Here is a 16,036-nt window from a genome sequence, read left to right as displayed (position 1 = left end):
AGCATGGTAGCTGCAGGACAAAAAAAAAATGTGTTGCAGTGGCAGGAAGAAGGTTTGGCTCTTGTCCATACCTGGAAAAAAAGCTGGCCTTCTATTCCTCCTTCTCTCTCTTTCCTCATTTAATTCAAGGAATCTAAAAGCTGAGGACACACCTGGGCTGTTTTGTGCAAGCTCATTTTTTGAGGAACCGTGGAGTACAGATTAAAGGCGGCCTTGCCTCCTTACATGATTCCTGATATTTCTTTTTCGCTTGTTTTTGTTTTGTTTACCTTTTGTACACAAAGCCATTTCAGTATTACTATTTAGCTGACCAAGGCTCACATTTTTGTTGGTGCACTTTCATCTTGTGGCTTAGTTTGTTTAAAAGCCCATACCGAATAGTGGGCTTTTGTGCAGCCCTTCTTTATATTTTCAATAATGGAGAGTTGTTTGTGTTCTGCCCCAGAGTGTATGCCAGGCAGTGGTACTGGTATGAGCAAACATCAGATATAGGAATGTTATCAAACTGGCAAAGTATAATCGTGCATGTCTCACATGCGGACCAGTAAAACCATTGCATAATAACCTGTAAATAACAGCATCTCCAAATTTCCCCGTTCTTTTAGTGTAAAGAAGTACAAGTACATTCTGAAAATGCTCATCCATTTACAAAACAGATGATGAACAGCCTGAGATGTCTGGAAAATAAGTAAAATAAGTGCAGTTTTAACAATATGTCTCAGTTTTTCCACATTTAGTCAGTACGTTTACATGCACAGTTAAATCAAGCTACGGTTATAGCTCAAAAAGGCAATTTAATTGTCCCAGTATACAAGCAATCAGTTTATTGACTGAAGTAAGTCCGACTCCACTAGAAGGAGGCATATCAGAGGTGGTCTCAGCTTATTAGTATAGGACCTATTGCTGGTTAACCCTATGACATCACAGACCAAACAAGCAACAAACAAGTTAGCTATGGTTAGCTAGCGGCAAAGTGGTACCATAGTGAATAACTTAACAGCTCTGGTTCTGGATGTAGATTTCGCCATGTTGTTACTGGCTTCTAATGCTGTTACCCATTAATGCTATTTGACTTCTGGGTCAAAGCCCGGGGTGAAAACTATGGAGCATGCGCAGAGTGCCTTGGCCAGTTTAGATCCATTTGCCTGTATACATGCAGGAGAAATTCGACTCCCAATCGCATCATCTGGGTGTGTTAGTCCGACTTGAAGAAATCTGATTAGTGCGATACTACTATTTCAGTTGGACTAATACGTTTACATGTATTTTAAAAGTCGGTTTTAATTGGACAGACACAATAAATCCATTTTCTCCAATGTCATGTAAGCGTACCGACTGTCATCAGATGTGCATTGATGTAATGTGCAAAGCTATTGATGAACCAGGTGAACTTACCCCTTACCTTACAAACCATTTAAAAATCTAAGGGTTAGGGTTAGGGTCAGGGGGGTTCCACCAATATGGTTTTAAGATGTGATACAGCTGCTGATTTACAATATTTTGCACAGTATTCAATATCTTTAAATATGATCACAATAAGAATTCACCGATTTTTCAGAGAACTATATTCTGGTCAGGGTGGAAAAGCCTCTGAAGCAATATTTACATGAAGCAGGCCACTCACTGTTTAATTTGCTCCTAAAACCTAACGCCTCTTAGCCTTGATGAGTGCATCAATATTTGGTGTACAAAGTTATCCAGCGGGCCAGATCGGACCCTTAAGCGGGTCAGTTTTGGGCCCCGGGCCGTATGTTTTACACCCCGATATTAGAGTGTTACTTAAATGAAAAGTTGGCAAAAGACAGTAAAATGCATTGATTCTGGATAACACCCAAAAGTTAACAACATAATTTATATAGAATTTAAATTATAAAACATTATGTCAAGCCTCCTGTTTTTGGAATTTTATGAATTACTTGACAAGTGATGAAGAGTTTGAATAAATCCTCAGAGGGCCTGTCACTAAAATCTTATGCACTCTTTTGAGAACATGCACCTGCTTTTTTTGTTTGCCCAATGAATATTGTTTTTTTAGCACATGAATATGCTAATCTCCTTGCTGCTATAGGTTAACAAGCTGTAAGGCCTTTTGTGTTGTCAACAATAGAGGGGTTATTGTTTTTCCTGCATGTTTAATGTGTCTGGTAATTTGCTGATAATGTCAACACTCTCTTCTGTGTTTCTACAGGCTAACAGGCTTCCAGGTTCCTCCTCCTGTCACCAGTACAGGAAATGTCTTCTCTTTACGGTTGACCAGCGACTTTGCCGTCTCTGCACATGGCTTCAAACTCAACTATGAAGGTCAGACAGTGTCTGTGTGTGTTTGAGTTTGTCTGTGTGTGTGGCTTGGTATGTGATAATGTATAGGCCAGTGATACTCAACTTTCGGCTCGTGGGCCAAATCCAAGTGGCCCTTCCAACCATTTTCTAATTCACAGCGAAAATAAACTTAATTCACATTGGGAATTTTTTTTGTACTGTTAATGTAAATAAGGTGTTGGAGTGCATAACAAAAAAAACAAAGAAAAAATGGCAGGGGAGGAGGGGAGGTGCCAGGGAGGCTAAGCCCCAAATGACCTTAAATCCTGAAAATACTCCTGCATACACCTGACCTCTGTGAATTTGCTGTGACTGGCCCCTGGCCTCCTGTCATTTTGCGAAAGTAGCCCTTAGGGCAGCAAGCTCGGTATCCCTGGTATAGGCTGTGCTTCAGTGTTGACCTCTACAGTTCAGAAAAATTAACATTGTAAATAACAACCACTAGGTACTTACTAAATGTCAGATAAAAGTCCATAGCTCACAGAGAACTTTGGGTGTGAGCCATAAAAGAAAGAAGGGCATTCAGACAGCAACAACTCCCTTGGTAGACCCCCTTGTTTTTGAATGCAGAAGTAATTGAGCAGGTGCACTGTGTGCTGTTTACTTGAAGCAACTCCTGTTGATATTTGCTAAACACATAATACTTAGAGAAAGCAAAATGCCACACAAAGAACCTTCAAAATACAGTGATCAGGCAAAACATTAAAACCACTGACAGATAAAGTAAATAACATTGATCATCTTGTTACAGTGCAGTGTATTGCTGGGAAACCTGGGGTCCCTAGCAGTCATGTGAATGCCACTTGACATGTACCACCCACCCAAACACCATTGTGGACCAAGCAAACCCTCTCATGGTAACAACACTCCCCAATGGCAGTGGCCCCCCCAGAAGGACAATGCGCCATGCCACACTCCAGAAACTGCTCAGGAATGATCCAAAGAACATGACAAAGAGCTTAAGGCCTTGACATGGCCTCCAAATTCCCCAGATCCAAATCCAATCGAGCATCCTTGGGACATGCTGATACGTCATCTCGCAACCCACAGGACTCAAAGGATCTGCCGTCACGACCCTGGTGCCAGACACCACAGGGCATCTCCAAACTTCCTGTGTCCATACCTTGACTTGTCAGAGGTACGTCCAATCCGTAGAGGCCCCACCATGGATGGATCTGGGGTATTGGCACATCCCACAGATTCTCATTCAAATTGGGAACTGGGGAATGTGGAGGCCAGGTCAATGCCTTGAGCTCTTTGTCATGTTCCTTGGGCCATTCCTGAGCAGAACACTGCATTGTAACAAGATAATGAATGTTATTCATTTCACCTGTCAGTGGTTTTGATGTTTTGGCTAATCGGTGTATAAGGTTATTTGTTTTTCTTTTTGTGACACTTATATTGAAGCCTCCCCTACTTAGCATTATCTGTTTATACATCCACATATGGTTATGGATGACCACAAGAGAGTTATATATGTTGTTGACAAATACATGAACAAACACTTAAATCTAACTTTATAGTCTTTATAGTTGGTCATATTGAATGTTCATATAGTATGTATAAGTGGGACTCACAGTGTTTTGTTTTTTATATGTTGGGGACAGAGAGTACATGATTTCTATTGAATTCAATTCCTTCTAAAGGGCATTCAGATTCTGAAAGTTTTCAAGGAGAACTGCCATGTTCTGAACTCACATTTTTTTTTTGACTCCTTTCCACTCAGCACAGGAAAGGACTCCCTAATGGGTGACAAGTTCATTCCCTTTCAACATGGCAGGCTGTCAAATCCAGAGAGAGGAAAGCATGGGCAGAGCATAACATAAAATGAGAGTATGCTGAAGGCTCTATATTATAGGCTTGCAGGAAGGTCATTTTTGCCATAGAACACCTATCTACCAGATTTTGAGAATCAATCCATTTTGACCCCCAGGGCCAAGTGCTTTGGCACTAAAACATCTTAAGCCCAGTTTACACCAAAGATTTGCTACATGATGAAACCAATTTAGGCAGTTACTCAGACTCAGAACAGCTTTTAGTGTCACCTGAAACCCGGCTTGTAAAGTCTCCAGCAGCTACCTTTAGAAGGTAAAGCACATCACCGATTGCAACAGCCGATGGACTTGTAGCGAAGTCCACTGGCCAAGTCAGCTACAAACTATCAGCAGATGGTGCGTTCGCTTGCTGTGGCATTCATTCTCTGACAACAGCCCTCCGTCCCTGCTGAGCCCAAGTCCACACCCACATGCTTCATTGACTGGTTAATTGGCACTGATTATTTACATTATCGTGCAGTATTAATTATGATCTTGTTTATGTTTTTGCCATTTCATCATTACTAGAAATGCAACCGTAGCCAGTATTTCACCTTCACTATTCTCATTCATATTTCAAGAAGCTACAAATTAGCCAGTTTTAAACAACAAAATAAGCCTGAAAAGCTTTTAATAATAACAGAAGTACAGAGAGTAACAATGGAAACAATACACTGGCAGGTTTCAGATTGTTGCTGGTACATTGCAATTAGTTTCAAGTTTCAACTGCTCTCGTTGCAAATCTTTGGTCTGACCTGGGTTTTACTTGTACACTCATATAACTTCAACCAAAACAGACAAACTGTCTCTCGGACATATAGGATTTTAGTACACATTAAGAACACTGGATTATTGAGGTAATTTAAGCATGACATGGTCATGCTAAAATGTTTTTACCCAGTCTTTTTTTAATATTTTAACAAAGAAAATATGAGGGTTGCTTTCAGAAGGCCCATTCCAAGGGTAGCTAAACCATCCCCTTTCACTCTCTCCCTTGAGGGCCTGAGTAAACACCATGGTACCATTTTCACGGATGAAAGAAGAGATATGAATAGTTGAAGTGATGGTTAAAATTAGAACTCACTATGTTTCAACACCATGTCCTGTGCGCATTAAAAATTTCAGATTAGATTTAGATTAGAAAAACTTTGATGTCCTCAATGAGGCAGTTAGTTCCGGAGCATAAAACAGAGGAGCATAAAACTGTGTACCGGAGGCACACACATGACACCGAGCAAACCAACAAAACAAATAAGTACACAATTATGTCGTTACTTTCTTTTCACTGAGCACTTTAGATGTCAACAGCTGACAAGGCGGCAGTATCGTCTGTCTTACATATATGACTCCTTATGTCATTTAAAAGGACACATTGCAAGACATTTACTTAGGCAGTAGATAATACGTATTAAACATGAGGCCATTATAATTATAGTCTTGTTACACATTACAACACTCTGTTGCAATGTGTATATTAAAGTTGCAGAGGTAGAGGTACACAGATGGTGTATGTGACGTAGTCATGGTCATGTAGTATTCATTTGGTAGTCCTCTGTACTGCTGGGATATTAATACTGAATCTGGGTTATGTCTTATTACAGAATGCACTGTGACCAAGATAGCACTGGTGATGTTTTTTTCAAGAAACTTAAACTATAATAGAGACTGTAGAAAGACCGTTCTAATAAAAGGCACACATGCTTAAAGGGATACTTTGGAGATTTACAATCAGCTTTGAGTCATAACAATGTGGGTAGTGTGTGTGAATGAATAACGGTGAATTTCCCTACATCTTGCCAGCACCTAGATCTACCTATTCGTTTGCCAGCAAAAATTCTAGTCATCTGGCGGACTTTTGCTGGTTCTTGGGAAGTTGCTTGAGCTTCAGATTGTACATTTGTATGTCTGCCACTACCATGGACACAGAGAGACAGAGCGAGAGAGAAAACTGCCTCTCTCTCAAACTTAAACTCAAACCAAAGTCAGATCAAATGGTTAAACTAGGCAGTGCAGATCATATATGAACTAAGATTATTGTCTGTTTCTCAACAAAGCATGACGCAAAACGAGGCAAGGAAAAAAACAAAAGATCAAACAGTAAAACTAGGCAGTGCTGCTCAAATAAGAACCAGGATCATTTTACTGCATTGCCTGTTTCTCATCTAAAATGTTAATTCTATTTCAGTCAGGGCCACTTTAGTCAAAGAAAACTTTATTTCCATTTGCAGTTTTATAATTGGCTGTATGACTCTGCTCTGGGCCCTCTCTGCCTTTCCTCGGACCTACACAGAAAGCCTCTTCCACGGGTCTGTGTGGAAAGCCTAAAGCAGAGAGAGCACATCTCTCTACCCTTCCACACACTTATGTGGAAAGTCTTAAGGCAGAGAGAGCACACCTCCCTGCCCTTCCATGTGCCTACATGGGAAGCCTAAGGCAAGGTGAGCAGCAGCAAAGACACCTCGGGAACAGAAAAGAGCCAGCAATGAAAAATAGAAATGACATTGATAAGTCAGACACAGCATGAAAAGGAGGAGCTGGGGTGGAGGCGGGTTACAAAGTGGCTCGCAGAGGAAGCAGCAACAGTAGGCAGGCCAGAGCAGTTTAAATGGGGCGCCCTGAATGAGATTCGCCACTTGTTTGCATAGAAGGGAATCATGTGATCTATCAGCTGACTCCTCTCTATCAGTCAGCTGCTCCATCAGTTGATTGGGCTGTTTGAGATCAGCTGATGTAGCTGGAGTGTGAGCTGAGCTTGACATCGTGTCCTGCCTGAACTAACTCTTTTGTATATTTTTGTGAGAAGACCTTCTGTTAATCAGTTACATACTTCTTTACAGAGGCATTCTGAATTAGAGTCAGGCATCTAGGCCCATGTAGACAGTAGGGAATGTTGTCTCTCAAGCAGGGCTATTCAAATTTAGTCGGGCCACATGTTCAGAAAAACTGAGGCAGCCAGACTGCTATTATTGTTATTTTTTATATACACTCGACACGACACGCCACCACGTTTTCAAAACTTCTGCTCTGCGACACTGTAAAAGTAGCCATTGAAAAAAGGAGCCATTGCTTGTTTGAAGGATCCGTTGTGGCAGAATGTTCGTTTCTTGGGTGATTTAAAAAAAAAAGAAAAAAGTATTTGTGAACAGAACTGGTCAGTGGGCCGGACTGCTTTGATTAGCGGGCCGGAGATGGCCCGTGAGCCACTAAATAGGCCTGCTCTAAAGAAACATGTTCAGGCTCTTGTGCCAACTAAACACTGTCATAACAGTCAACTATCGACACACTCTGTCATGGATTACTGGGAACCGTGAATAGAACAGAGCCATCGTTAATGTTATTAGTAACACCTGTGCTTTTTCTGCTGTGACACATCAAAATGTCTGCCGTGAAAAAGGCCTGCTGAAAAGAACTATAGCTGGTGTAATGTTTGATGGAAATTGGATGACTTCCGTTCACTAAATTTCAGATGACAGCTTGTTTACACACACACACACACTCACACACACACACACACACACACACACACACACACACACACACACCCTTATATTGTTGGCCACAGCTGGTTGCTGTTGAAAATAATACACTGCTCAATTGTCTCTCTGTGTGACCCTTTGCATTATTTTATAGACCTTTGTGCTTGTCTGGATATAGGGTGGATGGTCGGTGGGTGTTCACTTGCAAATATGTGTGTCTGGTGTGCCGCATAATGACAGTATCACTGATTGCAAAGTGCCTTGGTTTTAAGTCTGCACACATGCTGTGTTTGAGTTAGTGTGTGTGCATGTCTGTGTGTGTTTGTGCTACTTGTATGTCCAAGCAGTTGTCCTAGATTTATTCACTGGCACTAGTTTCCACTTGCTACTTGGCCCATGTTCACTATGTGTGATTGTGCATCTTTATGCATGTGTGTTTGTTTGTGTGCGTCTGTGTGTGCGACTCAGAGAGTTTGCTCCAGGGGACTTATCTGAAGAGCCCCTGCTGTTGATACATTCAGCTGTTTGACTTACTCTGTGTGTGTGTGAGAAACGGAGAGTCAGACCACACTTGGCATTTGCAAAAAATACAACATTATGCTGATGATCTGTCTGTCTTTCTATATTCAGCATCGCATACTGTCCACAACACACAGCTTGGCTGTGAATTAATACAGCGAGGAGGAGATTTTCTCAGAAGGAATGATCCACCCTGGTTTGGACAATTTTTGGCAAGTCATCCTTACTCCATGTAATCCTTCTGCCTAATCTGTTACTGGAGTCATTTCAGATTTTAGATTTCTGCAGGTATTGCCTCAGCATTGTCAACAATACATTTTTAGAGAAGAATTGTGTAAAAAATACCTGCTCGTCATCATTATTGCTGGAAGTGTTGTTTGTTATTTACAAGCACAGCGCTCATTTTCAGCCAAATTACTAAAAATTTAAACCACTAGATTTAAGAAGTTTAGAAATATGGGTTAAATCATCAGTCTCTCTTTCTGTGTCTCACATACAGGCACACACACAAAATATCAACACATTACCGATGCAAATTCAATAGCTGTCTTTTTGCTTTGATTGACGATTGAAAGATTGTATTTTTACCGGATGGGTGAATTTAAGTGGCTTCTGTGACTGATAATTTTAGGCATGCAAGTATTGAAAGAAGTCAAGCCTTAAATTATTGTATTGTATCTAATTTCAAAGTTAATTTTTTGAATTTTAAAAATGTATTAAAAATCATAATAACAACAGTGAGAGTGCACAAATGCTTATGATAATATCAGATGTAAATGCTAAGATCCTGGATCAAGATAATGTATCCAGATGCAGATTGCACATCTGTAAATAGGGTCTAAAAGTTAGACTACTCTCCCCATGTGTGACATCAGCTTTGCTCCTACAATTTTAATCCCTGCTTATTTTAATACAAAGATTTATCCTATAAAAGATGGAATAAATTGGACCTCTAGAAGATTAATGCAGCATAAGAAGTGATGTGGGTGTGTTTGCCAGACATCTGTAAAGCAGGACCGAAGCGAAATTCTGGATGTAACAACAGATGTAGACTCCAGCTCTTTGTTCATGAGCTCTGCCGTGACTGAAACAGTAAGATCGTGACCAAACTGAGTTTGCTTTACAACGTGACTGGACTCACCCTTATCGTCACATTGAAATGACCCAACGTCATCTCTGCATCTGATGTGGAAGCCTCCTGGACATGTTGCTGTTGAGTTATTCCAGGCACGTCAAATCATGGGGTGACCCTGGGGCACACCAAGAAGATGCTGGAGGGCTTTCACATCCCACCTGGCCTGTGAACGCCTCGGGACTCTCGCCTCGGGAGCCTGGAAGGAGCTGGAGGATATGCATGGGGAGGAGGGTGTCTGGACTGCTCTGCTCAACCTGCTGTAGAGCTGGATATGCTTTAGAGAAAGGATGAATGGATAGATGTATGGCTTGCCACACTATATTATTAATATTATTATTATTATTATTATTATACATGATAAAGGTTAATTCATTGATCGCTCTATAGGAGGAAATTTTGCAATTGGCAGGGCAAAGGTACAGTAGTGCGGCTCTGTCCTTTTCAGCCTGTCTGCTTGGTGGGGTACACTTTGATGTAATCCTTGAACATTTCTCCTCCGTCCTCTGAAGACTGTCAGGTCATAACTAATTCATGCACTGGCACATACCGTACAGTGTGTATACGTGCATGTGTGTGTGAAACAGAGAGAAAGAGAATGATGTATTATTTAACGTGATGTCGGAGGCAGTTTGATATTGTGCTGATGAGACGGAATCAGAGATTATCACAGCACTTAGACACACATGCACACACACGCACACTGTTCTTTCTCAGCATGATCATTGTTGGAGAATTATTCTTTTTGTTTTGTATTACTACTCCTCCGTCTTTCTCAGCACCACCTTCTTGTTCATTCATGTTCTCTCATTCTTACTTTTATATGGTTAGATTTTACTTTTATTCTCTTGTGTTTATTTCTTGACTGAATGAAGAAAAGTAGTAAGTAGTCAACAAAAAGTAGCAAAAACACTAATAGAAAAGCAGGCCTGTCACAATAGTTATGCTATCATCATGTTGGTTATAATGTTGATCTCCATATTGCCCCTTGTCTTTACATGCGTGTTTGTTTACAAAAGAACATCACCAACATTTTAGCCAACATGACGCCAGAATAACAGCAGGGTTGTCCCGACCATGACACCACTGAGGCACAGCGTCCAGTGGCAGCGATTTTCCCTTTTTTTTCTCTCCACCCTGCCTACTTGCGCAAGTGTAAGGTAACAAGAAATATTTCAAAGATGAAACAGAATAGCTTACCGGTAGCCTGCAGTTGCACTTGTAGAGTGAAAGAGCCACAGTCCCACTAGTTGTTAGCTTGCCAACCTCTTGCAATGAGTCAAAAAGTCCACCGTTTGTAGTTTTACCCCCCAAAAACTTCATCTTCCACTCCATAAAACTATCAGCAAACCTCCTGGCTCCCAAGCCGTCTATCCCCAGGAGCCAACTGCACCAGCGACATCACTTGGTTTTGTTTTAGGCTGCTTCTGATAAGGTATTATAAATTCATATTTAATTTATTGTAAAGATTAGAGATTAACAGATGTGCAGTTCTTTTTAATAATATCTAAAATATCTTTTAGAAATTCCAATTCTCAATGTCTAGAAGTTAATTTCTCTTTGAAAGGGTGTACTTGCATTATTATGCAAGTATATTATCATTATAGCAGTGGCATAAAATGGTGTCAAAATGCCTGTATTGTTCATGGCATTACATCTGGGACAATCATAAGTGCTGTGTTGTAGGCAACTGGACTTGCTATAATTTCTTAAAGATGTTTCCCCTCTCATCCAAGAAGCCTCTTAAGTTTAAAATTACTGGTGCAGAGTCACAGGCTTTAAACCCTGTGTGGGTGTGAACCCTTACAGAGTCATTGAGGTCACATGTGAGCTCTTAGTTTCAGAGTCGTTAATGTCACAATGTGAGTTGTTGACCCACCTGGCTATTATGTGTGTTGTTAGGGTTAGATGGGACCAGGTCTAAGTGGGTGTGAAGTCGTCTGGGGATTGATCCCAAGACTGCATTGTAGGTGGGTGATGGTCGTTCCAGTTCGACTTAGATGGCTTTTTCTACCAAATGTGCCTCCTCTGTAGTTATGTTCAAGGCAAAACTAAAAACTCATACGTATTCCCTTTGATTGTCCTTAAATGCTGATTTTGTTGATTAATTGATGTTTGATATTGACTCACATGTTCTGTACAGCACTTTGGTCAGCTGTGGTTGTTTTTAAATGTGCTTTATAAATAAACGTGATTTGATTTGATCTTTCTTCTCTGGCCAAGATGTAAACGAGGACAGCAATGAGGACAGCAATGTTCATATCTTGGCCAGAGAGAAAAGATTGCGAAACGTCTTCAAGAAACGCAAGCAAGTCCAGTTGTCTACAATACAGCACTTATGATTACCATGATCTGGATGTCTGAGAATCTTCACCGACATTCTGGGACAGTATCGTTCAACAAAAACGAAAAAAAAGTATAACATTAGAGATCATTTTTATTCTATTCCATTCAATAATCTGCTACGCTACTTGCGATTCACTCTGAAGACATCATTTAAAAGTCCTTTTTGGGGCTTGACTGACATTTTAGAGCAAGAATTGAGTGACATAAGTTCATTACATAAAATATTGCAGTCATATATTAGATGCATTTTCATATTCATTTTATGCCAGTAGTTATTTGTGTGCAGTTGCAGAAAGTTGGAGCTTGTGTACGAGCGAAGTGTGTACACTACACTGCAGTTTGTATTGTAGAAGACGCATGTTGTAGACATCTACCTTAATGCAGTCTAGGAGAGGCACCCACTTTGAGGTCGAGAGGAATCAGAGCACTTGTTTGTGCAATGCTCAGAGACACAAAAAAGATAACATCAGACAGCGTTAACCTCAAACACAAATGCACATTACCCACATTCATACAATATACATTCAGACACATCTATGTGTTCAGAGGCACAGCAAACATAGAAAGCACATACAGACATCGACATGCATACCATACACATTGACACACAACTCCCAGATGTAATCATTTTCTTCAGAACATGGACTGGAGAACATGTTCCTCATCCCAGAACATGCTGCCATGCGACTAACAAGTCAGTAGAGATTTCACTTCACTCCCCTAACCCCCTACCTCTCTTCACTTCTGCTGCTTTTTCCTCCTCTCCTGTGCACTTCCATCACTTCCACTGCTTGTTTTTCTCCTCTCTATGATAAAACAATAATACACTTTTTACCTTCATTTACACTTGCCACAGAGGGTTTACATAGTGCCTCAAGAGAAGGCATAAACAAAGACTAATAAAATATAGAAGAGGGCGATAAAAAAGAAAACGCATAAATGGTAAAAGGTGGAAAACGCACTGAAAAAAAAAATCGTTTTTGTACACAAAAGCAAGAACAACAGGTTCCCATATAGTCTGTCAAACACAAATCAAAGTTAGACACATTTCATTAAATCTTAATAGTAATTTTGTTTTAAGTGATGGCTTGAAATCCTTTCCAAGGTTGTTCAACTGTAAAAGCTGAATTCTGAAGGAACTGTAAATATAAATAGCAGGAGTGGAGAAAGTGGCATTGGTCCAAATGAAATAAGGTAAAAGGAGAAATGACCTTTTTTTTTTCCAATCTGTCCACTCCTTAACTTCATCTTTTTTGTGGTGGGTTTGAAATTGTGTTTTTGCAAACAAACAGAAGCTGCTGGCAGCAGGTTAAACACTTTGGGAGCTCTCACTGGCCAGATGTCACTTGTATCAATAGACCCTTATCCAACTGGGCATTTATCTATCAGTTTCACATAATATCATGGAGTGTTACTTACTCACGGAGGTTTACAACCAATCCAGTGACCTTCTGGTCACACAGTCATTTCCTCAAGCTACTCAGCTACCAGTTTAATAAAAATGGTTTAGATTTTCTAGGAGGGAGCTAGTAGAAATAAATGACATAACCCTTTGGATACAGAACCTGTGGGTCACAGGCTAGCATTTCAACATTTTCCTTTATACTCTGGTCAAGTCACATTATCTGGTATTACATTCTGGTTGCAGTACAGAAATCCAATCATGTTCAAGTTTTTAGATTTTAGATTTTTCTTTAAAAAAAATAAAAATAAAATGAGTGCAGACACTTATGGGATATTGGCATGCTTATTACTATTCACCCATCCTCCTGTAAATATGAAATTTCGCTATCATCGTGAAGCTGTTTTTAGACTGTAAACTGTGCATCTGTTTTTGATGATAGCAGTTCTGTTTGAAACTCAGAGATTAAAGAGATCAAACATCTATCAAGAAAAACATTTTCCTCAAAGTCAAACTATGGAAAAGCTGAATGTTTGTCTTTTCAGAAGGCACTTGATAATAGTAAAGAAAAGTTCTTTCAGTCAGCTTGCAACTTCTGAAAGCACAGTAACAAACACGAAATACAAGAAGTTACTGAATTGGCAATTGCCATACACGATAACTACTGAAGTAACTTTTCCAGACTAGACTGTTTTCAACACTGGTGGCCTACAGATAGTAAAAATCAAGCAGATAATAAATCCAGCAAATTGATAGGATGCCAAGATAAAATGTTTTAGGCAGTGATTTTCTCAAGAGGGTTACTGATTTACATACAAAATAATGTATATGAATCTAATGAATTGTACTGTATTTGTAAGCCACATAAACACAGATGACCATGTGTGTTCTATTTTTCTAATCTTTTAACTTTTAACAGGACCGTTGTGTGTCTTGCAAACTTTTTCTTTCTGTAAATACAACCATGGGTCAAACAACACGCTGCACTTTTATCTTTTGATTTACTCATCCTTGATTTATATATGTTTCACCACCACTTTGTAGTTGTGTAGATTTCAGCTACAATGGCGCTCATGAGAAGCAATGAAAGGTACAGCCCACTTTGAAACTGCTTGACTTGACAAGCAGCCGAGAAAATAAGGAGGAAAGGTAAGTAAGCCAAAAGAAGAAGGCCAGGATTAAAAGAATACTTGATCCACAAAATAACCATTTGTATATCAGTTCGTTATTGCGTGTTACCTTGAATTCATGAATGAGCAGAGGATGAATGGAGAATCCCAAAGAGGCAAACATTGTTCATGTATTGAAGTAATCATGGTCTGCATTTAACAACAGCAAAACTATATCAAAACATCCTTTTACAAACTCTTTTTAAATGCATGTGTTAGGGAAATACTGAGCATACAACAGGATAAATGAGACTTTGATTATACTTCAGGTGTTGAGTGAGAGTATGTAAAGGGATGTTTTGATACAGTTTTACCGTTCTTAAATGAGTCCCTGATTACTTAAATTCATGAAGAATGTTCGCCTGTTTTTGATTCTCCAGTCACTGTGGAGTCATGAAAGAAAAACAAAGTTTTCTTCATGACGTCAAGGTAACACACAGTGAGTTATTGATATACAAATGGTCGTTTTGTGGGTGAAGTATTCCGTCAAGGCCATTTGGCTGTGAGGTCATTGCTCCCTTTGGGTCCATAAAACATGTGGTCAATAGCCACCCTGGTCATCTGTTGACAAAATTAAACCAGAATTGATGCAAAAGCACCAAGTGAGTATGATGTTTTAGTTAGAATGGGGTTTAATTACTTTCCACATAGAATTCAGTAAGCAAACATCTTTCTTTGAGAACGCTTTCCTAAATTTTTCATCTCCTGCATCAATTATGTTTCAGGCTCGATCACTATTTGCCAGTCACAGCAGTAAACACGAGCCAACAACATTCAATCCTCACATTGATGAGTCTGATCAGACGGATGCATGCACAGCCACTGAAGCCGGCCCCTCAGAGGAAACACTTCATAAAATGTGAAATTTGAATGATTATGCAGCTGATGAGCGATTTTCCAGTGAAAACTGAACAGTAGCGTCTCAGGGGGCTTAATCCCAGTTAGAAAGCGTTTGCATCCATATTAAGAGACAGCCATTAAAGAAGCATTCCACATTTGTTTCTCTCTGTCTCTGATCTCTTATCAGCACTTGATTGATTGATTTTGACTCTAGTCTCTTTGACTTGAACATGATCTGAGTGTAAAAGTCAAGTTCGTGCGTGTATGCGAGTGTATGTGTGCTTACATCTGAGGGCACGTGTCAGTGATCTATATTGCACAAACTGTTTGTGTGTGTGTTTGTGCGTCCACACGTGCATGCGTATGTGATTAAGGTTCTGGCTGTGGCTTCTCTGATCTTTATCAGAGAGACCTGAGGGGACTGATAATACCCACTCCTCTATCTATCATCCCTCCATCTGTCTGTCTGTCTGTCTTCTTTCTCACTTTCATTGATCATTCAGTCTTTCTCTCTCTCACAATTGAGTCCAGGTCAGTTAATGGCATCATGGGAAAGAGAAGGTGACCCTAATAGTGGAGGTTGGTTGAAGGAGCTGCACCTTAATAGGATCTGCAGGATGATAATATGTACAATTGTAACATTAAAGATATAGAAATTCCAAACATTTGAGATTTATTGATACTTTACAAGAACAAATAGTTGTGAAATTTTGTCATTGCAAGTTGTGGGATTTCACACGAACATAGCAGAAGGCAATATTCTAGTCTTTCTGTCCCAGGCTGTGATAAGAGTATAATCCTTTTCTTTTGCCCAGTTGATTATTATGACACTGCCTTTTGCATGAATATTGACAGACTTTAAGTCTATGTAAAGCACTATATTGTAACATCACCAGTGAGCTGTTAAAGCTTTACTTTAGTTTCCTCTGGAAGAGGGAAACCGCTGGCATAACGACACAGTATCACCAGCAAAGAGCAGGCGGAGGTTTGTGAAGGATTGTCTGATGTTTTTTGGTAAC

At 39.9% G+C, this 16,036-nt stretch overlaps 1 protein-coding gene across 5 annotated transcripts in view; it reads left to right on the top strand.

Moving 5' to 3' along the window:
* The window catches only part of LOC117263130 (CUB and sushi domain-containing protein 3), a 479,142-nt gene that overhangs the window by 151,008 nt on the left and 312,098 nt on the right, over positions 1-16,036 (top strand). For all 5 annotated transcript variants that reach the window (XM_033636295.2, XM_033636294.2, XM_033636293.2 and 2 more), the window contains one exon: positions 2,189-2,301. In XM_033636295.2, coding sequence (XP_033492186.2) covers positions 2,189-2,301 — 113 coding nt within the window. The remainder of the gene's footprint in view (positions 1-2,188; positions 2,302-16,036) is intronic.

The sequence above is a fragment of the Epinephelus lanceolatus genome, chromosome 16, assembly GCF_041903045.1.
Source record: "Epinephelus lanceolatus isolate andai-2023 chromosome 16, ASM4190304v1, whole genome shotgun sequence".
Lineage (NCBI taxonomy): Eukaryota > Metazoa > Chordata > Actinopteri > Perciformes > Serranidae > Epinephelus > Epinephelus lanceolatus.
The sequence above is the reverse complement of the archived record's forward strand: the minus strand, read 5'-3'. Positions and strand labels throughout refer to the sequence as shown.